Genomic DNA, 23,987 nt, shown 5'->3' with positions numbered 1-23,987 from the left:
TGAAAAATGCGAAAATTATTCGGAAAGAAGTTTCCAAAAGCATTTCAACATACATCTCACCCATAAAATTTAAATCACTCAAAACGCCACATATATACAAAAAAGCTGATCAATGTCAAACACAAATCTCTCATTGTATATGTTAAAATCAGTTAGTTTATTGCAAACCCTGCCAAAGGTTGACACACAATGTGAAAAATAAACAATAAATTGTGCCTCTGACAGAATTTTTTATCTAACGTGTAAAAAAAGGGATTTGCAAGGACAAATTATAATGCAATAAAACATTATTTGATATATTGCATACAGTCCTTCCTCACCAAACTTTAGACAAAATGCCAACAAAATAACGGTGTTTAAATCTAAAATTAATAAAGTCCTTTTAGCAATTTGCATGCTGTTTTACCATCAATAAAGTAAACAAAATTTCAAATCTCACATAGTATTCTGTCACAAATTTTCATAAAATATATATATAAGTCATAATGAGTCATGTTAAACAACAGCAATCAATCTGTATATAAGTTCATTTTATGTCTAAATTTTGCACCAATTTTGCAACACAAAATACAAATTCTAAATAATACTAAAATCTCTTATTTTGGTCCTTCGCATACCGACGGTCTCCCACAAAAGTTTAATCAAAATGTAAAAAATGAGAGGTAACGACAAAATCAAAGTTTGCAAAATTTAACTATTTCAGTACATATATCTACTGCATATGCCCTCTAAAACAATATTTTAATCCAAAATGCCAAAGAAAAACAGTTTGCAACAAAAATCAGTTATTTCGATAATATTGCATACACTCTTTCCTCACAAAAGCTTCACAAACTGTAAAAAAAAGAATGGTTGTAGGGAGTGCTTCTGATTCAACAAAAAAAGTATTGACATATTGTATCTAGCCCTTACCCATTAAATCTTACACAAAATTTCCAAAACTATATACGATTTAGAACACATCAAATTTAAATCGAGAAGGATCAGTCATTTCGATATATTGCACGGAGTCCTCCCCAGTAAGAATTTATACAAAATATAGAAAAACAAAGCTTGCAAGGTGTAAAATTGAATTCTTCTTCTGTGTATATATATATGGTCCTTCCTCGCAAAATTAACATAAAATGTCAAAAAGGTTCAGATATAACATCTAACACAACAAAAATCAGTTCTATCAGTATATGTCATGCCATTGTCTTCCACCAAATGTTCCCCTTAAAGTTTCACAGACACAGCCTGTAAATTAAAAACAACTAAGATCGGGTATTTTGGTCTATTTCATACCATTCTGTTCCAAATAACTTATAAAATGTAAAAATTGAGTGGTAAAACAGAAATGTCAAAAAGAAGAAAAAAATAGCTTACAAAGAGTATAAAATTGAAATCAACAAAGTAGCTCTTTTGGTGTATTAAATATAAGCCATACGCACAAAAGTTTACACTAAATGTAAGAAAATAGTTGTGTTTAGTAATTCTAAATTAAGAAAAGTCAGTTCTTTTAGCATGCTGATTAAGGTTTTTGCCCACAATTTGAAACAAATTAAATTTACATTTTAAAAATAAGTAATTTCTGAACTTTATTTTCAGAATATTTGGAGGAAAAGAACTTCGCAAACCAAAAAAAACCCAGGAAAATGTTTAAAATTTTCAGGGTTAATAACGTTTGATGTGTTTTGTGGGAATATATATACGGGGAATCTTTAGTTTAAAGCTAGCATTAGCTAGCTACAGCAGCTAATAGCTAGTCACTTAAATATAAACTGGAGACTTAGCTAGGTATAAAGAACATGGCTACATATATATATATATTCCTAGCTAGCTAGCTAGTTGTTAGTGGTGGTTGGCTTTTTATGATGCTAGCTATAAAACATGTCTGGCAACAATAATATAATCAAAAGTGAAAATAAAACATGAAAAAACCTTACAGAACCTTGCTATGATTAATTTATAAAACCATGCTCTTCTTCAAATGTTTTTTTAAAGATTTATTTTGAATGAAAGAGTAGAGAATACTCAAAAAGAACAGCCATCTTTTTCGTAAACACAATTTCCGTTTTATGCTAGGAACTTCATTTAACAGTGTGTATGCTTTGTGAATATCTAATACCGTTTCATATGTAGCGATACCTATATATATATGCTAACATAGAGTTTTTTGGCATAAGGGTATATATATTTATATCGTTATTAGCAGCGGGTTATATATTTACACCTTATGTGCGATTTCTATGAAGTACATCCCTAATCTTTTTAGTTAAATTTTAGCGTACAGCCACGTCATAAGAAAGTGAACCGTGATTTCCGTGTCGTGGACTCACAGTTTTACTCACGCAAGGGAATTAATATATAAGATACTCAAGGTTAGTATGAATAAAAAGGAAGTTTTGTTGAAACCTAATTTGGGGTAACTGTTTTGTGATTTTGACGTAAGGCAACGATATAAACCAGCAACGACGTTATATAATCGCGATCGATGTATCAATATGATCTTCAGGCTAAATGCAAAATAGTAAAACAGTTATAAGCAGTTGGAAAGATAAAAAAAATTAGACTGGACACACACTATGTTATAACAAATTAATTACTAGCTCTCTGGAAATATTTTCTTCTTTGGTGTTGATGGATGGATTCAGTTCATTAATCCACACAGCCTCCAGAGTTATCAAATACGGTTTAGTTCTATAGTATGATATAGTACTAACTATGACGACGGGGGTTCAATCGAACACTCCACATACATACTGTCATCAGAACGAATGTATCTGTTAAGTTCAGGCATAGATAAATCATCTCCAAAAAATAAACCCACAGAATCATCTTCTGCAGCAAATACACCAAGACAACGTTTAAAAATGTACCCCATCGATGGTTCTAACTTAGTTTCAAATACATCACCGTTATCACCAATGCATTTCAAGTGAACACTTCGATTAAATATAGAACTCGGCATGTTATTACTTCGACAAATATGGAAACCAAATTCTATACGACCATTTCTGCGTCCACACCATATGATATATAATTGACAGCAATACCCATCACTGCTATAAAATTGTGGACTGTAAAAAGTAACGCCAATTTTTCTGAGTTGACTGTAATTTTGTATTGTCCATTCTAAGTAGTCTGTTTTAGGATTTAAAGCCTTTAATTTATTATTTTCCATTTCGAGATGTTTTATTTGTCGAGTTCAAGTTGTAAATTTCGGATAACGAGTCTGTACATTTTGATTACTTGCGCCTCAATAGTCTTACATTTTTTAAGGAACTTCTTTTCTAGGTTATTGATGTATCTGTCTTTTTGAACAGTCGATTTGTGAAGACTCCTTTCAATTGTAATAATCTTTTTATTAAGCAACGAAAATTTTCACTTAAAAAGTTACCTCATCTAAAAAATAAATTTAAACATAAATGCAGTTGTCTTAAAAAGTAGTATAAAAAGAAAAATTTAAAAAGTTGTTTAATTTATAGTACTTAGATCTTAGAACACAAACGGTACAGTATTTGTCTCAATATGGTTCGGTACTTTAAACCACAATATTTCCGTTCCTCAAATTTAACGTTTTGTTAGATTTACCTCGTTTCATTGAAGGTATACACAAACATAGCTATACATTTTGTCTGACAAGTTCTTAACTTGATTTAACTAAGTTTTGATAAAAATAGTAAAAATTAAAATTTGTTATCACTAGTTTTTTCGACACCTTCTTTGTCATTATAGTACAAAAGACAGTACAAACTTCTTAAATTATCTTGACTGCTTGTTATCACAATTGTATCACTTTGTAATCCCGACGCACTTTGTGATCCCATCGCACATTACAATCTAATTTTGTCGCAGTGAACTTTACTAGTGTAAAAACCTAAGAAGCAATATAATGTCATCTGTTAGAATTTATTTCAAAGTGTACACTGAAAAGACGTGTAGCTGTAACTGTCATCTGATTTTCCCTTAATTAATACAAAAAAGCGTTTCAGAAAAAATCGCAGGCGCATGCAAGAGGGATATTCTATCGCAAAAATATCGGGGATTACAAAGTGTAGCAGGATGGGATTACAAAGTGCCACAGGTCGAAGGATTACAGACTGTGATAGGTTTGGGATTACAATTTACTACCTAGCAGCTGGATAAAAAATATAACAAATGACTTATCTATAGCCAAAGTCGATCTAAATTCTTGAACTCACAAGAAACATTGGCAAGCAACTGGATAAAAAGTAAAACATGTCTAACTACAAACCATGTCTTATGGCAACAGTAAAAATTCCATTATCTAAAGTAAAAGGGTTTAAGAACAATTCCCCCTTCGATAACTGTCCCCGGATAAAACCTACCTAGGATAAGTTTCTCAGGATAATTGCCCCCTTCCTAAGTGGAAGTTATCAAGGATCAAATATTGTTAAAGGGCAGGTACCCTAAACAGAACTGATTGGAGCAATTATTCAGTGGGAATTAGAGGAGACAATTGTCGGAAAAAATAGAATTGCGTATACTTATTACTCGTGTGGTAGAAGACACAAAAAACTTGTTTAATATCTTTTCTCTTTTTCAGTTTTAAACACAGTTGCATATAGAACTTCTCTGTTGTATTGCATTAAGTAAAAATAAATGTGTTCAAGTCTAACAAAATGTGATACAAGCAATCCAATTTTTCTAAAAAATCAAATGTCTAACAAAACTAGCGCATAGAAATTTAAAGCTTGGTTATACTTGGCATTCATCAAAGAACTTCCCGCCGGAATGTAGGATTTAGTTTCTGTATTAAGACCAACTATGACGACGAGGGTTCAATCGAACACTCCACATACATGTCATCCCAACGAATGTATCTGTTTAGTTCAGGCATAGATAAATCATCTTCAAACCACAAACCTTCAGATACATCTTTTCCAAAATGTACAGTAAGACAATCTGCGTCCTCCATTGATGGTTCTAACATAGTTTCAAATATATCATCATCATCACCAACGCATTTCAAGTGAACAATTCGATTAAATATGGAACTCGGCATGTTATCACTTCGACAAATATGGAAACCAAATTCTATACGACCATTTCTGCGTCCACGCCATACGATATATAATTGACAGCAATGCCCATCACTGCTATAAAATTGTGGACTGTAAAAATCATCGCCAATATCTCTGAGTTGACTGTAATTTTGTATTGTCCATTCCAAGTAGTCTGTTTTAGGACTTAAAGCCTTTAACTTATTATTTTCCTCTTCGAGATGTTTTATTCGTTCCTCTTGTAACTTTGAAGTCGTCTCCAATCTGTGAATTTCGGATAACTGAGCCTGTATATTTTGCTCAACAATCCTAAATTTTTCGAAGAACTTCTTTTCTAAGTTATTGATATCTCTCTCTTTTTGAAGAGTTGACTCTTGAAGTTTTTTTTCAATCGTAATAATTTTTTTATCAAGCAATTGAAGTGCCCAAGGATTCTGCACATCCTACAACGAAAATTTATTATATTTATTATATATTATAATTATAATATAATGACCAAATGAGATATCACGAAATTTCTGTAAAACAGGGGGGGGGGGGGGGGGTAAAAATAAAAAGCGGCGGTGGGTTTTTGCTTTTTTGTCTTATTCAAAAGGTATTCAAGGAAAATACCTGGCAGTGCAGTTTAACGGTGAAGTTTGTGTTTTGATTAAGTAAAACTATACGATAAGGCCTGTGGAAAACTCCACTCTGGCAGAAGAATAGGTTGTTTAAGGTGTTTTGCTGACGTCACCAGAGCATAAGAAAAAAAATTGCGAAATTTAGTTTGTCCGTTGCCTCTTATTTGTAGAGATTAAAACGATCTAATGTTTTTGACGAACGCATCAGGAGATATAAGGGTATAAAAATTTTGCTGATGTCAACAAAGTCCCTAACAAAAGTACAAAAAAATATTTTTTATTTCTATATCTGTTGCCTTCATCGCATAGATCTTGAAACGCTGTTCAAGAAAATGTATAGGATCATGTACTTTTGACAAACGGTTACGGAAATATTGTGGTTTAAAGGTTTTTTGATATTCGGGGTGTTGGTAATATCCCACACAATAAAATATAGCCCAGGTAATAACACATTATCTCTTCGTTAAAATAAAATTACATCTGTCTGTTCTTCTCCGTCCCATCGCTTCCACGCTCTTGTAACTACTCCCCTTTGCGCATGCTCACCGATATCTATTACTCGGGTTCAAAGTTCAACACACTCCCCCAATTTAGTAACAGAGTTAGCAAAATTTTCTTCACGTTTCGATCGCAACAAGTCTGTTCTGTTCTTCAAATTGATCTTTCATCAGAACTTTATCAATTGCAGCTGCGTTTCTTTTCGGTCTAAATTCGAGTGCTGTTGCTGTTTGTCTGTTCATGGCTTCTCGTTTGTTCATTATCTTTTCTGCAATCACACATCAACTCTAATGTATAAAGGTGTTCCACTGATCGCTCCAAATTATCTCTTCCTGCTCGTAACCGTACTCCTCTAACAACACCGTCCCTCCCGGTAATCAATTTCTCCAAATACCTGTCTTCCAGTATGCTCTCTGTTCTTCTCAATGACGACTACATCGCCTAATTCCAACCTCATTTCCTTCTTATGATAAACCAAATTGTGTCTCTCCCTTAGATATCTCAGATATTCGTTCGTCGATCCTCCCCATATTCGCTGTATGCATGCTCTCAAGAACTTAAATCTGGTCTTCAAATCAGGACTTGCGTCTTCATCTGCATCTTCTTCATTTGGAATTTGAATTGGACAATCAAACATCATAACGTTCGGTGTTAAGATGACTAACTGTACATCGTCTTCGATATATCCAAGTGGACGATTATTGAGCATCGTTTTAACTTTCAGAAACAACGACTTTAATTCTGTCAAAGTTGGCTTCGCCTTTCCCATTGCTTTGAACAGAGTCTGCTTCATTAACACCACTATTCTTTCGAATTGACCGCCCCACCAGGGGCGCGACTTAAGTTGAACAGCCACTTTACATTCTCTTTGGCTAGAAAATCGTGAAATCCTTTCCTCGTTCATGATTCTTTTATTCCACTTCGCTGCTGCTACAAAACTCGAAAAATTATCGGAGTAGATTTTCTCGGGTCTACTTCTTCTGGCTTGATAGATCGATTGGTCCAATAACATGTCAATGTAAACCGCTCAGGTTAAACTGCAAGTGTAGAGGAAAACGTAAGCTTTACCTTCACCCTTGGCAGCCGTTCAGTACGCAAACGGTCTAGCAAAATCTACCCCAACAACCTGAAACGGACGATTTCCTTATGTTCGATCTTTCGGCAGGTTGGCTTCTCTTGGTCTTGTTAGTGCCATGACCCGAAAACGTTTACACCCATAGCATTTGTGAATTTCGCCTTTCACTGTTCGTCGTAGCTCAACTCCCCCGTGCAAAGTCTTCACGTGGGCCATCTCGACAATCTTTAGGCTCAACAATTCTTTAGGAAGCATATACATGGGGTAATCTCCTACAACTCTCCACATACATAGGTAGATCCCTTCGTCATTTTTTAGAAGGTTTAGTAACTCCTTGTCATCTTTGAGCCTTCCAGTGCTTTCACAATGGAGTTGCGTTCGCTTGATCCAAAACTTCATCGCTGCTTCTGTTTCTTCTGTTGTTAAAGGTCCTTTCTTTCTCTCTAGTTTTCGCCTTCGTCCGTTGTGGATAAACCTCCATATCCAAGAGGAAATCCTTAAAGTCTTCCACAGAGGAAACTTCTCGAGTAATTCCCCAATCCTGTCTTCAGTCTCAGTTGTAGTTGTCATAATCTGTTTTACAAGCTTCGCTTCTGCTTCTGACTCCTTTAAAGATGTGGTGGAGATGTCAGCTGGCCAATGTCTTTCGTCCATTAACCACCACGGCCCCTTGAACCAGAGTTCCTTTAGCTTGTCTACTCGACAACCTCGGCTACCAATATCTGCCGGATTTTCATTAGTCCCAACATGACGCCAAACTATGCCACCCTTTGCTTTCATCTTTTCTACAAGATTTTGCACAAACTGCTTGTACTGACCTCCTCCCTTGATCCAATGCAAAACCACAGAGCTATCTGACCATGCAACTGTTTCGGTGATTGGGAAGCTTAATAGAAGTTGCTTTGATGCCAACAACCTTGACTAACACCTGAATCTTGATAGCAAACTGCGTACAAAGCGACCGATGTGCCGTTTTTGCTCGCGAAGCATGGATGGATTTCCGTCTGGAAGGATGGTATGAAAGTAATTTTATTTCGGTCGGAAGATTTTGTTTCCAACTAAGCCATTTTCGCCACATTTGATCTGGTAAAGGCTTGTCCCAACTCAGCTTATGATCACAAATGTCTCAGTAAATGATTTCTCCTGTTAAGAGTACCTGTGATAATAACCCTAAAGGATCATAAACTGCGGCTAAAAACTGCAGCACGCCTCTTTTAGTTAAGTTGATTTCTTTTTTCTCAATTCTAACGCCGATAGTATCGCCTTTCTCATCCCAAGGTACTCCCAATATCGCAGACTCCGTATTCTCCTTGTCGAGTTGTTGTTTTGTATACGTTTGATTGCACGTAATGTCACTCACCATTTCATCTGATGCAAGTTCAGGGACATTTGAGTGCCATTTATGAAGTTGGAATTTGGCGTCCCCAAGAATCTTGATGATCAATTGTTTCAGCTTCTTGACCTCTGTTGCCGTTTCTCCCCCGCCGATAATGTCATCGACATAAAGGTCATCCTTAACCTGAGAGAAGTCTTGGTGTTACCTTTTTAATGAAAGAAGTCTTGGTGTTACCTTTTTAATTTGAAGAAGTATAGGCGTTACTTTTTAGTTACTACTTCAGTAAAATTAAATAAAAACGTTTGATCACGTTCTTCATCACATCATGGAGGTATAAAGAACAGGAGATACAATGCACGAATCGTCCATTTAAATTCTATTTAATTTCTATTGAAAGCGGTGTCCTTTAAAAACTATGCGTGATGCGAAGTTCACTGGATATTCACAGATTTGCTGCATACTTGCGTTTGTTTCCATTTTATAAAAGCCATTCAAATACATATTCCCTGGAGGCTGAGGTCTGCTTCTTCTGAATCTTATTAGCCAATCATTTTTAGAGAAAACTTCAGTATTCTTGAGAGAAAGTGGAAAAACATTAAGAATATGTGTTGCAATAAACTGGCTAAAACATAAAAAATACATGCGCCGTTGTAACGCCGTTATAACCGTGGCACAATTAATGTTTAAGAAAACGTCTCTGAAAATTTCAAATCGATCCATTAATGTTTGCACAGTTTATAGGCTTTTATATCTGACATATTTGTAATCAAAATTTCTGTAAAAAACGCGGGCAAAAGCCATAATTAATGTTTTGATTAGCTTAATGATTCTTTTGTTTCATTTCTGTACGCTGAAGTTTTGTTTATTTAAGATCTTTTATCGACAGAAAATAAGCATGATTTTTAGAAAGCATCTGAAATTAACGTGGGTAAGACACGTTAATTTCAGATGCTTTCTAAAAAATCATGCTTTTTTTTCTTTCGCTTTTTTATTACCCTAGAAAAATAAGATAATAAATGTGAAATGTTTATGTGAATATAGAGTAAAAAAAGAAACGCACCTAAGATCCTGAGGAAGATTTTGCTAACATTTTAAGACCGTGTGAATAAATATCTAACCATAGTCACAAGAAAAAGAATAGTCTGGGTAATCGGCCATTCTGGACCGTATCGTAAAGAGACTTCAAAAAACTGGGGTGGCCGGAATATAAGGGCACCAAAGTTTAAAAAATGGCTGCGGCTGCAGAGGATTTCTCTTATGGTGAATTTTATGCTATTTTAGGGGCAAAAGATGAAGATTTTTTACAAATAATACTTTTTTACAAATAATAGTAAAATTCGCAGAGATTTAAAAATTCGCTCCATATATGGCTATAGAACATACGCAAGAAAGTCAAAAAAAATAAAAAATAACAAGGCTAGCGAAGTTGTGAAGGTAAAGAAAGCATGATGTTGCTGTCAAACGTGGATCCGTATTAAGCTTTATAACTTGTATAGAGCTTCATGAAAATTCTCTATACTCGAACCATCCAATTTTTGTATCTGTATGTAAATCTTCAGATTTGTTTTCCTGTGTAGAAAGCACTTTCAAGTTTTCAGTTAGCTAGCTATTCATCCTCTTCTGTAACTCTGTGTAGACAGCAGATCTTGTAGCTATATATAATAAAGCTATTCTTATAAGCCTTTATAACAGTTTATTTAAGAGAAATATTTTAACTTTTTATCCTGATTGTGGTCAGCTATGATTCAAGACGGTTTTAAATCAGAAGATTTTTCCTCATCTGCCTTCAAATAAAAATTTACAACCAGTATCTATTTTATTTTTTGATAATGACAAACATTCTGGGCAATTTAAACCTAATCCCTTCAGTTTCTTTAAGTTCGAGTAAAGCTACGTTAAAGCGTTCTGCTCAATATTTTAAGCTAGGTTGTCATATGTTATGACAAAAAAGCAAAAGAAACTTTGCTGGAACAGTCAAATTTGTTGATGAACGTTTTACAGCTTTTTGAGATTTTTTAGCAGCACTGTCACATTGCATGCAATCGTCAACATATATTTCAAACTGTACATTGGAATGAATTTCATAGCACATCTAAACCTTTACTGAGTCTGTAGATATATCTACACCCCAACTGTCTGGAAGCTTTAGTGATTTTACTCGGCCAATGAAGTTGTCAAAGGATTGATAAATATGTGTTGGTTTTGATCAACAGTTATTGTACTGTTTTAATGTACGTGTCACCATCATGAATAAAATAAAATAACCTTACATAACAGATTTGCCAACTATAGTAATAACAACATAGCCAACTTAACAAGCAAAATATCCCACTGGAAGAATGCATTAAGAAGTTACAAAATCCTTACCTTGTGATCATGGCATACTAAAACATGTTGTGCAAGTAATCGTCTTTCCATACTGGCCTTGCAATCACTATGTTCACATTCTACCATCTGATACTCACAATCATTTCGCATGTGAGCCTACAATAATAATGGTAATGTCATATTTTCCACACAGGTGAAGAATATTTAAATAACTTCTAACAGAAATTTCCGAAATTTATTTTTGCAGGTGCAGAAGATTCAGCAATTTGTGTGCGTCCTACAGCAAATTAAAGTATGAAAAAATTTCAGTAGAAACTGTTGCGGAAACATAAAATAAAAAATCAAGAATTTAGCTATGGTAGTATTGGTAATGTACAGATTTTCATTAAAACGATCAATATCTATGATATAATGTCAAAACTGATCCTATATTTTTTTATATTATTTATGAACGGTTGAGGTATAGCGGTGTATCATTAACCCTATCCATAACTGGTCATATAATGTAACAATTTGTCAAAGATAGCATAAAACGTTAACGAAATAAATTTCGGCGGAAAGATGTTAAATCAATAACTTAACGAGAAAAATTTTCGCGTGAACATATTTTAGCGGATCGAAATTTTTTTAATTTCGCAGGGACATATTTTCGCTGATGACTCAAATTCAAAACTTTCGCGTGGACAAATTTTCGCGGATGTTTATATTGAGAAACATTTATTGCTTCTAAAATATGAAGAACTTGTTAAAAACACTGTATGAGCCTAAGGACGAGATCATTGTCGGTTGTTAAATTTCGCACACAAACCACGCAGCCATAAGGGATGATCCGGTTCTTCCAAAAAAGAAAAAAACGAACACAAAAGGCGTGATATGCTATATGTATATAAAAAAATGCTATATATATATGAAAACAAGACGTATGATATACGCAAACAACCTCGCGGATAAAGTTCACAAAAAGCTGTCTATCTAAACGTTATTTTTCTTACGAAGTTAGACACGACATATTTTGCTATTCAGATAGGCGATATTTATTACGCACTACGCAGTTATTTTTCTAAATTAATTTGTGAGATCTTTTTGAACGGAAAATTTCTCGAAAATTCGATTTTCGATGGGTCCGTCTTGGGTAAACTGACTAATAGGAAAAAGAAAGACTCCAAACCCCACCTAAAAGTTGCTAAATTCAGTAATCCAGCATCTTATCTTTTTATAAAAAAAAAAAAAATAGTTACCAAGATGAGATTGGAACACATGACGACTCCCGTGTCGGTGCTCAGAGAGGCAAAAATTTCCATTCTTGTAGGACAAATTTGCGTTTTAATACAAGCTCACGAGCTTGTAAAAATTCATATCGATAATTTTTTTAGTGAAGCATAGAAGGAAAAACGTCTTATTTTTACTTGCTTATATTGCGTACCAATTCTTAACCCCCAAAAAATTTGAATTTTATAGAAAAAGAAGTAAAGGGACACTCCAGTGAAAAAAAAATATTTGAAAAACAATTTATTTTTATAAGACATAAAATATGTCAAAATAAACCTTTTACAATCGTTACAAATCTTTATTTATACCGTAATCGCGTCTGTAAACATCTTCAAATTCAAATAAATTTGCAAGGTCGCGTAAGGTCGAGAGGACTAGGTCCGAATAAATTAACATACGTCACATCGTGCAGAAAGTCCAAAGTTTTGTTTACTTAATGTTTTCATTGTTCGTTGATAAGACGTCTTGTAACAATGACGAAGATTATAACTTAGAAAACATATAATCGGATAATTTTCTTCATGAAAAAGACTTTACAAAGCTATAGCCATACAAATTTGAACCTCTTGTGTCTTGTGTGTGGTAGGATAGATACTGCAAATATAAATTTTTTCTAAGCGAAATTTTCCTTTTTAAAAAAATAAAAAATATATTTCATCGCTTTTCTTTTACATTCTTTTCGTCCAAAAACTTCTTTCTCCTTCAATAAAATAATCTTTCATCACTTTTTTTTTACTTCACAAGCCAATTTATTTTTATTTCACGGTTCAACAATCTAATTCCTCCGCACGCGCTTCTTTTGCACACAAATGTGAACAAATCTTATGTAATGTTACATTCTCCTTGTGATGGAGAACATTGAAATGCGTGATCGAAAGATCGAATAAGGTTCGTGTCGAAATGATAAGTTAGTAAAACGGGGGTATTAATATTGTATAATTGAAAATCACTCTTATCATAGGTCATAAATGCGTTACAGAAGCTGCTGATTTTCAAGTGGTTGTTTTGACAAAAGCTGTTTTAGAAACTGCGTATCTGCATTGTATGCTTTGAGAGGAGACACTTTAGAATAAAAAAATGAGTAAGTAGTTCAACCTCGTTCCCCAGCCCTTCTTTTGTCCGAGAAAAAAAGGTAAAAAACTGATAATAATGCCTCCCTTATTTTTCTATATAGATCTTATCGTTACACTGGTTATAAACAGTTCACTTGGTGGATATACAGTCGATTGGGAAAAGGGGTTAGAAGAGTGATTTCTTCTCGTGTAGTATGGGCAATTCGAAAAAAATATCCTGCAAATGAAAAATATGTTTTATTTAAAAAAAGTTGAATAAAAATAAAAACATAAAAAATTCACGTTTTAAATCTTGTCCTGATGGCTTTAATGGCATCGCTTTTGTCGGGTTTTTCAACCTCTTTAATTCTTTCAGCGATTTCTCCTGTTTGTGGTAACTAATTTTTTTCGTTGTCGATTGGTTTCAAAGTAGCCGTAATTAATTCTTCTAAATACACCTTTTCTTTCTTCTCAATTTTTTACGACCCAGGATTGTGTTACTCGCGAAGACTTGTTTATAGCGGAGTACTCCTTTTTTTGGTAACAGCCTGTTCACAATTAGTCTCTGAGTTAAAATCAAGGACAGCCAGCTGTGTGCGCGCGATCATAACTTTTGGGCAATATTTGGTAAGCAAAGAATGGAATACCTCTAGGCTTTCCGTATGGCAAAAGTGCGCCAAACAGTTCATGTCGGCAAGAGTTTTTTTATTTTGTACAATAGTCTCGCCTGCTTCATATGCAGGTGAATTCAACTTTAACCATTTCCATTGCTGGTCTAATGTGAGGTGCGCACATTCATGGAAATATTCATTGCCTTGCCAAGAGTGGATTCCACAAATATGATAAAGAATGCTAAGCCACCTTTCACATTTCATTTTTGCCGCATGAAGCTCAGCACCACCATAAATGATTTATATGATCCAAGGTATCATTTCAAGACATTCTTTGCACTTCAAGCTTTCCAAAGTGCCAAACGTCAAACTGGTGGTTTATCTCAGGATGTACTTTCTTCATGAATGCGCGGATTTGAACATGGCGATCTGTTGTTAATGTTGAAACTGTCACTTTGTGATCACGCAACTTATTTAGTAGCGTTGCTAATCCCCACTTCTCCATTCGACTAGAATTCCCTGCAGTTCTAACATGAACAACTTGAAAGTCAATGATTTTATTGATGTCTACGCTTATTAGAGTGTATGTACCATACTTTGTACTGTAACCAGGAAAGTAACTTCGCCCTCCACCAATCAAATTGCCTTTTTTCTCGGCGCACTCAGAATAAATATTATTTCGATATTTCCATAAGTGTTTAATTTTTGAAAAAGAACAGACCTTTGAATATCATAGAAGGTGGACTTAGAGATAAACTGAAGCCTCAACATACTCATCATTTCGGCAATGCGGGCGTATGTGTTCCCGGAATACAATATGGCAGCAGAAAGTAATAAGTTCCCTGCAGCTCTTCCATTTACGATAGGTTGAGACTGCCAGCTGAAAACATGTTCATTCGGACAAACACTACCAACAATGATAAGAGTTCACGTTTCACCACACGTTTTTTGTAAACACGTGAAACAAACTTGAAATAATGTCAACAAACAAGACTAAAAAACAAAAAATTGTGTATAAAGAATCATCAGAAGGGCACTCATCACCAGAGACGATATCATGATCACTTTCCATATTTTCATTCAGCAAGAATGTCACATCAGCTTGCGGAGGAAAGGATAGGTCGGTGTTAGTAAATTTACATCGTCCTGCGAAAGAGTAAATTTTGCTTTTAAAACATCCTCCGTTGGTGGTATCTCAGGATGAATTGCCTAAGGGATCACATTGCCTCTAAGGACCATTGGGATCACACTGCCTCTAAGGGATCACATTGTGTTCTAACAGACCTGGTAAAAGTATTGGGACCAACCGATTTCTCTACCGTTACCCAAAGAAATTATTTTTTGTTCAGCGTATACTTCAAGGACAACATCATCCTCGACACTGAAAGCCTTTGCAATACACTAGAAAAAATGATCAAAATAACTTCCAAGAAAAAAGACAGACACAAGTTACATTTTGGCAATAGCACAAATTTTAAAAACACACTTGTTTTTTAGCGAATGTTTTTAATCTTTTTTCATGTCGATTCTCTTAAATTTTTAGGCTTACTAAAAAGAAAAAATTGTTGGAACAGCATCCTCGGTCAGCTGTCTCTTTCTTTTGATACCAGTAAGTTCAGCCTAAATAAACAAAGATTAGAAGTAGCGCCGATGAAATGATGCTAATAAAATGGGCACATTTACCCCCTGAAAATACTTGGCAGGTCCTTCCATCTAAAAGCTTCTTTTGTGAAAAACAAAGAATAGAAACTTATGAGCGCATGTCTTTTTTTATCGGTGTTTGTATTGGAAACTGGTATAATGTTCTTTTATAATATAAAAATGTAGAAAACTTTATTTGGTTGTGTTGTGGATAAATAAGTACAAATAATGAAATGAGAAGAAATGAGAAACTTTGCCTGCGTTGGCTAGCTATAATAGCATTTTTACGAAGTGGCAATATTTTAATATGGAAGTTTATTTCCTGGAGTTCTCTTTTAAAAGAACTATCTGTGAAGTGCGACGAACAAATATAAAAACTTTGATTGCTTGGTAGATGACCTGCACGACGTATTTTGTTTAGTCATTTTTTCTGAGTTCTTTCTTTTTCTGAGTTCTTTCTTTTTCACAGACGGGATTCTGGGAAAACTGACTTCTTCACACTTCTCTGATCGATCATTTTTTAAAGATTTAAACGTAAATTACATACAAAAAGCAATTTAATGTAAGCCAGAGGTCTTAACATAAACGTTCTCTGCGCTGCACGATGTGATGTTATTAATTATAATCGGGTCTAGTCCTAAATGAAAAGTACCTGGAAAGCGACTGTCTTTTTTTATAAGAAAAAAATTGATTATGCGAAGGCTAGTACAACAATTTTAAATAAGAAAAACAAGTGAAGTAAGTTTTTTTTGATTTCTTATGCTTTTCTGAGTACGCATAAAACAAAAAAGAAAAAAGTAATTTTTACTGGAGTTCCCCTTTACCATTCCGCGGAGACATATTTTCGCGGGTTTGACGAAATACAAACACATTTCGCAGGGACATATTTTCGCGGAAATAGCCAAAATCCGCGAAAACCGCAAAAATTTAACTCCGCAAAAATTTATCTCGTTTAGTGGAAATAAATTTCCACCAAAATTATTATTTTTTTTTTTTTCAAAAAGTACAAATCTTCAAAAATCAATGAATTTTCATACTTTTAATGCAGATTTCAATACATATGTTTTTAAATGTTAACATGTGACTTCCTTTTTCGTAACTTAGAGTTTCAAAATTTAGAGTTTTTTTTGAAAACGTTCGCTATCCTTTAAAATAACTAAAATGTGAAACTAAAAAGTATAGCTAATAAAAATTAATTTTATAATAACAACCCTTAAAATAGGGTCAAATTGGCCTGTAAAAATTCCAAATCATTCTTTCTTTTACAAAGTTATTACACTTTTTTAATTGAATAAACCTGATGAAGCACATCCATACTGAATTGGCAACGATGTCTTTTTCTTTCTTCTTTTGTGTTAAGCATTTAATTGAGATATAAAAGTCATAACTTTTTTACATTCAATATGGCAAATACAGCAACTCTTCAAGTTTAAATGCCCTATAACCACAATACAGTATGAACATATTTAAATGACGCATTATGGTAAAAGGAAGCATGTAAATAGCTCTTTTAATTCTTTCAACACATTTTTTGACAATAATTTAAATACTTTTCCTCCCCTTAAATTGATGACTAAAAAACAAATCAAAACTAAATCTAAGCCGTGGATTACTGCAGGAATAAGGGAGGCTATATCAAAACGAAATAAACTATTAAAAACTTTTATTAAAACAACAAACCTAATCCAGAAAACTAACATCCATAAACAATACAGGCAGTACAGAAACCGTATAGTCAAGTTAATTCGTAACAGTAAAAAAAACCATTTCACAAGATACTTTGAAATAAATTTAAACAATACCAAAATTATCTGGAAAGGGATAAATAATATTTTAAACAAAGTAAACAACAAAAATAATAACAACAACAACGTATCTCTTAAGATTAACGATCAACAAATTAATGATCCCTTCTCATTTCTAATAGTTTTAATAAACATTTTACAAATATAAAATAAGAAATAAAATACCACCTACAAATAAGCACTTTTCTAACTACCTCAAAAATAGCAACCCTAATTCTTTTTTCTTCTCGCCAGTAGACACTGAAGAAATTGTAAAAGTAATAAAAACCCTGAACATCAGTAAATCAAATGGCCCAAATAGTATCCCATCTAAACTATTGGTCAGTGTAGTCAACGAAATCTCACCTGCATTAACTAAAATAATCAACATTTCTTTTCAAACAGGCACATATCCTGACCTTCTTAGAATAGTTAAAGTCATTCCTGTTTATAAAAAAGGCTCGCCACTAATGTAAATAATTATAAACCAATATCTTTGCTCTCTAATGTTGATAAAATTTACGAAAAAATTGTTCACTCGCGTTTCATCTCATTTCTTGATAAACATAAAATAATAAATAATAAATAATTTGGCTTCAGAAATAAACACTCAACTAACCATGCCTTAATCAGTTTAATTGAAAACATTAGAAAACAACTTGACTCTGGAAATTTTTCTTGTGGAATTTTTATAGACCTTCGAAAAGCCTTTGATTCCGTTGACCACAACATACTATTGGTTAAAATGCAACACTATGGCATTCGTGGACAAGCCAACTTCTGGTTTAAATCTTATCTTACTAACCGAAGACAATTTGTTTTTATTACTGGGAATAACTCTTTCTAACTAGAAATTTTTCATGGGGTGCACCAGGGATCAGTCCTTGGACCACTACTCTTCTTGATTTACATTAATGACCTCCTAAACGGAATTTACTATAGTGATGTTTTTCACTTTGCAGATGACACCAGTCTATTATGCTCTGGTCCCAGTTTGAAAACCATTAAGAAAAGAGTAAATATTGATATAAAACTTCTATGCCACTGGTTAAATGCAAATAAAATTGCACTTAACGTTGCCAAAACCGAGGTTATTCTTTTCAGGCATCCCAATAAGTCAATCAACTATGATGTTAGACTAAAACTAAATGACAAAAAACTATCCTTTTCCACTTGTGTTAAGTATTTTGGGGTTATTATAGACTCTCACTTAAATTGGTCATTTCATATAAAAAACTTAGCTACTAAACTTTCCAGAAGTAATGGAGCAATTTCCAAACTCCGTCACTATGTTCCTTTAAAGATACTCCTCTCTGTATACTACTCTTTGTTTTTTTCTCACGCTTCTTATTCCTCCCAAGTTTGGTGTCTAACCCATAGCATCCATACTGATCGAATCTTTAAACTTCAAAAAATAGCGGTCAGACTCATCACCTTCACTGACTTCAATCAACCCTCTAAACCTCTACTAAAGCAACTTAACCTTCTTGATATTTTTGATACCACCAAAATCTGTAATGTAACTCTAGTTCACCAAATCCTAAACAAAACCTCTCCACCTGATATAAATAGTCTTTTCAGTCTAGCGTTTCGCCCAAATACTTACAATACCATGGATCTTCTATTAAACTTTTAGACAAACCCCTTGTTAGAACTTTTTCTTTTGGTACCAATTCTACTTTATATCAATGTATACTAGCTGGAACTTCTTTCAATCTCTTTTCCCTAGACAAGACCTTTCTTCACTATCAATATCTAGAATCAAATCACTCTGCAAAAATTCCCTCCTCAATAAATTCCTAACTAACTTAGTCCCTTTTTTACTTTTTGCAAACAGATATAACCCAGTTACAGTGTATAGTTAATTTTCTTAAAGAAAATAAATAAAGAATTTATATTTATTTATTTAAAATGAAAATTCCAAATATATAATGGTGGTCATCTCCTTAGATTAGTTTTTAACTAGTGTGATGGTCTCCAGCTTGTTGTTGGTGTTTTTTTAGCAATTTATCTAGCTAAATTAATTATTTTTCCAGCAAATAAACTCTTGCTTACTTACTTACATGGTTTTCTTGTATTTTGTTACAGAGCAAATACATTTAAGTGTTTACTAAACCTTTTTTTTTTCTTTAGAGCTTCAAATCACAAAACATACCAGTTTAAAACCATTATTAAGTGTGCTATTTGCAATTTAAATTGTTATTTTAAAATTTGCAAGTAAAAAAATTAAAAGTAGTATATAACTGTTAAAAATTCAATGTACCTCAATATTTCTTAGTTCATCGCTCCATGTGCAACCTTGTTGATGGTTAGAACATTTGACAATTAAGTCAAATATGTTTCTTTGTGCAGCTTTATCAGCAAAAACCTAAATATATATAGATTTATATAACAGCATCATTCTTCAATTATTGTTTGAAACAATAAAAGTTAATCCTTTTTTGATGTGTGATAGTTGACAGTATAAGTGATAAATAATTGATTTTAAATTTATTAGAAAACAGTAGTATATACCTCCCACTAGGTAGGGGAAGAGTTCTACCCATGGTGTAATGAGCCAAAAGACAAGTGGGGATATATTTGAACAAAAGATTCATCTTCTATCGTCTTCTTCTTTTTTTCTTAGATTTGTTTGTAACTTTGATAAATTACAAATAAAGCATAAAGATGAAAAGCACATAACTTACGTTTTAGTTATTATAGGATATATTACAGGTTACAATGTGCCTTGTTTTTATTTTAAGTGAAGCAGGGGAATTTTGTGGGACCTGAAACAGGGTCCAATTTTATTTTTAATTGTAATATCTTCAAGCCTTTTTTAATTTTTTGACTGTTCTTACTAGGCCGCAAACTGCAAGATAATGTAACACTTTAAAGAGAAATATTTTAAGACAAGTTTTCCAGGCATTTTTCCACAGAATGATAGATATCCAAGGTTTTCTAAGTTACTATTTGTTTGAATGTAAAGTTTGTGGGTTTTTTAGGTCTGACATGACCTGGGGAAAGTATAACATCAGATATTTTTTAAGAACTATTTAAAAAATCAAACATCATTGTGACCAATGAAATATATTTGACCCATTTTAGCCCTCTAAAAATATAGAAAGTTAAATATGTCTAAATGAGATATAGGCTGATAAGTAAATAAGGAGGTTTTAACAACACAACCTGCAGAGTGAAAAACAGCGTATTTAAATTTTAAACAAATAACTTACTTGATCAACATATCTGGCAAAAGTAGATTAAAAAATTGATAACTATTCTACCTTGGTTGGATCAATCACCTCTCGATCAAGTGGGCAACATAAATCAACACATCTAAAAGACATGTTCATAACATTTACCAGAGTTCAAATTTTTTTGGATATGGAAAAGTTTAAATTTATGGTAAAACGCGTTGAATAATGCACCCGAATAATAGATCTCGATTTTACATTACAAAATATGTTTTCTTCAGTAAGTTAGCGACTTAAAACAATAAGAATTATATAGTTAATCATTTATAACCAGACTATTGGTGGTCGATGCCTAAATCTGTAACTCAGTATGGAGCTAAACTGCAAGTTTTGCTCATGTTAATTGTGGTGACAGAATTACAGTTCTTTAGTATTGTGGTTAATATACATTAGGTTTACCTTAGTCATTGAACATGTCATGTAGTGGGGGTGGTTTCTACCTATAGACGTTTTCTTAAAGATTTACAGGGTTATTAGTGTCACTTGCCTGTAAAGGAAAAGGACCCTACCCAGGTCTTGATTATTAATGGTTGCATATAAGAACCCAACATCCCACACTGCACAAGTTCTTCAGATGTACCTTACAGCTTACAGTTACCCACCCTCCCACCCTTTTATAGATTGATTTTCTTCACCTATTTCTTTTTTTTATTTTATGTCATCAACACGCCTATTAATGGTGGATGAGATTCAATCATCGTGGTGCAATGGACTCGAGTCGAAATCGAAATATCATGAACGTCTCCAATGCAACTAAAGACAACCACATCACAACTGTTATGTGAGCACGCAGCACAACATAACCAGACAAATTGCTTCTGCCTCAAGGTTTCCCTGACATTTCTTTTGGCTCATGTTATGTCAAAGTTTTAGTCCAGAGGTAGAAGTCTGTAGGGAGCCTCTAATCTAATTGGTGGGTGTGTTGGGCCTCCTTCGTCAGCCGTTTAGGCAAGTAATGTGTTGATAAAAGTCATTGTAGAATAAGAACACAAGTAATTAGCATGTGCCTGACGCTCAGGACATGTCGATGCGCCTGACGCTCAGGGCATCTCTAGTGTAGTCATTATGTGAATAAGAAACATGCGCCTGACGCTCAGGGCATGATGAAGCCCCTGACGCTCAGGGCATCTCTCATACACCTGACGCTCAGGGTATGAATAAAAACACCAGTAATTAGCATGTGCCTGACGCTCACGACATGTCGATGCACCTGACGCTTAGGGCATCTCTAGTGTAGTCATTATGTGTATAGGAAACATGCGCCTTACGCTCAGGGCATCTCTCATAACCTGACGCTCAGGGTATGGAAGAGAACACCATAATTAGCATGTGCCTGACGCTCAGGACATGTCGATGCAATTGGAGCTCAGTGCATCTCATCTGTCTCATGCACCTGACGCTCAGGGCATGAAAACGCCTATAACGCATATCCTGACGCTCAGGTTATGCATTATATATTTGTGCATATGACGAAGCACGAAGGAGGCACCTTCATTCCTACCCATTCCCCAAAAATTTCCATAAATAGTCTACGCATACTGAATGTGTTGTATCAACTCATTCCAACAGAAATACATTGTTTCTATCAATTTGTGTTATTATTCTGGAACCCAAAGCAATTAAGTAGCTAATAAAATATTATTTTTTTATACTAATACCTTTTAGACTGCTCTAAAAACATCTCATAACCAGTTTCAAGTCAATAACCTTCTTTTTACTAGTTAATGTATTTTCTGTCTTCATAACATTTCATGTGTCTTGTGGGACACTTACCCATTACGAAATGCTTGCTATTGTAAAATCAATTGGCTTCTCATGTCAGCCTTTCATACTATAAACATGTATGCAGTCAATGCAGTAAATTATGCACTAAATAATCACGACCAAGTAAGTAGGATTAAAAATTGGAATATTTTTTATATAATATAGTGATCGTGTCCAAGTGTCTGTGAGTGTAACAGGCAAAGTGGTTGTGTTAATTTACTTGTGTCTTATTTGCTGTAACAGCACAACATCGATGCATTTAAACTGACATCAAAAGCATTATTATCATATTATTATTCTGTGTGGGTAGTCAGGGTTATCTCATTAACCATTGATCAAAACCGGACGATCCTACATATACATTATTTTGATCAGCGTTTAAATTCTTTGTGCATTGACAGGTCATTGCTTACATCATTACCTAGGTGGATTTTTCGACTAGCATATAAAGAATAGCATTCTAGTGAATCAAACTCATAATCTTTTTTTTTTGATATTGAAACACAAAACGTACAACGTAGTTTACCTGTTGTAATTCAGCAAAATATAGCAATTTTAAATATTTGTGGTTATAAAAATGGGGTTATAAAAATGACTATTTTGGGTGTCAATAATTAGCTATTTTAATCCCATAAAAATACAAAAAGAAATGGCATTAGGCAAGAATAATAATAAGCTTCATTGATTCAACAAAATTCTGTCTAACCATATAGCCAGTGCACCTAGCTTGGTTTACCCCTAATATTAAAATTTTCTAAATAACAAGTAAAATGCGCAAAATGTCAAATAAACTGGTGCAAACATTTGCACGTTGTTTACATTCTGTGCACCTCATTCTGAACTGAGTACTAGATAAAGCTGGAACATGGCATCAATGGGGGAAGTGCTGTACAATTTTAAAACAGCATTTACAGACTATATTCTCTTCTCTGTGACTATGCATTACAATAAAAGCTTTTTTGACATATAAAACCATTGCAAAGACGTTTAGAATATATTGCAAGTTCATCAGTTAATTCTATATATTTACCTTGTAAGAGAATGTTGCTTTATTTTTTCATAACACAAGTTACAAAATCTGTGACCACAGTTAACAATTTGAACCGGATCTCTCATTGCAGAATGACAAACAACACATGTTAAATCCACTGGCACAGTTGATGCAAAAACATAATCATAGCCACCTTCGTGCTCTTCTTTCTCCATTTTTTGTTTTTTCTAGCTGAGATATACTGTGTCGTACTTGACTTGCCTGCAAGACAAAACATTTTTAATTATTTTAATTAAATTAATATCAAGTTTTCAAAACAAGAAGGTTGATTTAAAGACTTGCGCAACATTTTATTCCTATTATTTTCAGTATGGCTATCATTCTTGCCAAGATATTGTCAAAGTATTTTACGTGAAGTTCTTTACAAAAAAAACAATACTAACCAAGAACACCTCACGTCTGCATTATTTTGTTTGCATAGAAATTCGAGAATCCTCGGGCAATCCCCTTGCCCCCAGACTATTCCCACCAGGGGCAATTTTCGCTTTTTTGGTATAGGGATTGAAAAAAAATACCGCCCCTTCGCCGATAGTCTCACATGGGGAATTGCTGTAATTTCTATAGAGTTCATGTTGTACTTACTCCAACGTATTTATATCCCTCGCTCTAGCTATGGCACATGGCCTTGTTGCTAGGGATGGCAGCCATTTTGAAAAGTAATATAATTTTCAGTAATATATCTGACTATGCACAAAATTTTAAATCTCCAACATAAA

At 33.8% G+C, this 23,987-nt stretch overlaps 1 protein-coding gene across 2 annotated transcripts; it reads right to left on the bottom strand.

Moving 5' to 3' along the window:
• Nucleotides 1-426: 426 nt before the first annotated feature.
• Nucleotides 427-23,987, bottom strand: LOC130636762 (E3 ubiquitin-protein ligase NRDP1-like). Of its 2 annotated transcripts, XR_008982286.1 has the most exons (7): nt 23,655-23,987; nt 23,251-23,472; nt 20,487-20,538; nt 19,484-19,588; nt 10,903-11,019; nt 2,586-5,449; nt 427-2,495 (listed from the first exon to the last, which is right to left on the bottom strand). XR_008982286.1 is itself a non-coding variant. In XM_057446604.1 (5 exons), exons 1-5 carry the CDS (start codon nt 23,424-23,426, stop codon nt 4,769-4,771), a joined length of 1,131 nt encoding a protein of 376 aa, XP_057302587.1. In that variant the 5' UTR covers nt 23,427-23,583; the 3' UTR covers nt 4,523-4,768. The 2 variants fall into 2 exon arrangements, 1 of the variants encoding a protein (XP_057302587.1); XM_057446604.1 differs by lacking the exons at nt 427-2,495; nt 23,655-23,987 and having other exon boundaries at nt 4,523-5,449; nt 23,251-23,583.

The sequence above is a fragment of the Hydractinia symbiolongicarpus genome, chromosome 3 (assembly GCF_029227915.1).
Source record: "Hydractinia symbiolongicarpus strain clone_291-10 chromosome 3, HSymV2.1, whole genome shotgun sequence".
In the NCBI taxonomy this organism is placed as follows: Eukaryota; Metazoa; Cnidaria; class Hydrozoa; order Anthoathecata; family Hydractiniidae; genus Hydractinia; species Hydractinia symbiolongicarpus.
This window is presented reverse-complemented; position numbering and strand designations above follow the sequence as displayed.

Bases quoted from the DNA above. Each gene is read 5' to 3' on its own strand.
- LOC130636762 (XM_057446604.1), bottom strand. From the start codon at position 23,426: ATGGAGAAAGAAGAGCACGAAGGTGGCTATGATTATGTTTTTGCATCA. The intron at 11,020-19,483 runs GTACATTGAATT...TTATTATTGTAG, and splicing joins ATGAACTAAGAAATATTGAG to GCTCACATGCGAAATGATTG. The intron at 5,450-10,902 runs GTAAGGATTTTG...TTTTCGTTGTAG, and splicing joins TAGTATGCCATGATCACAAG to GATGTGCAGAATCCTTGGGC.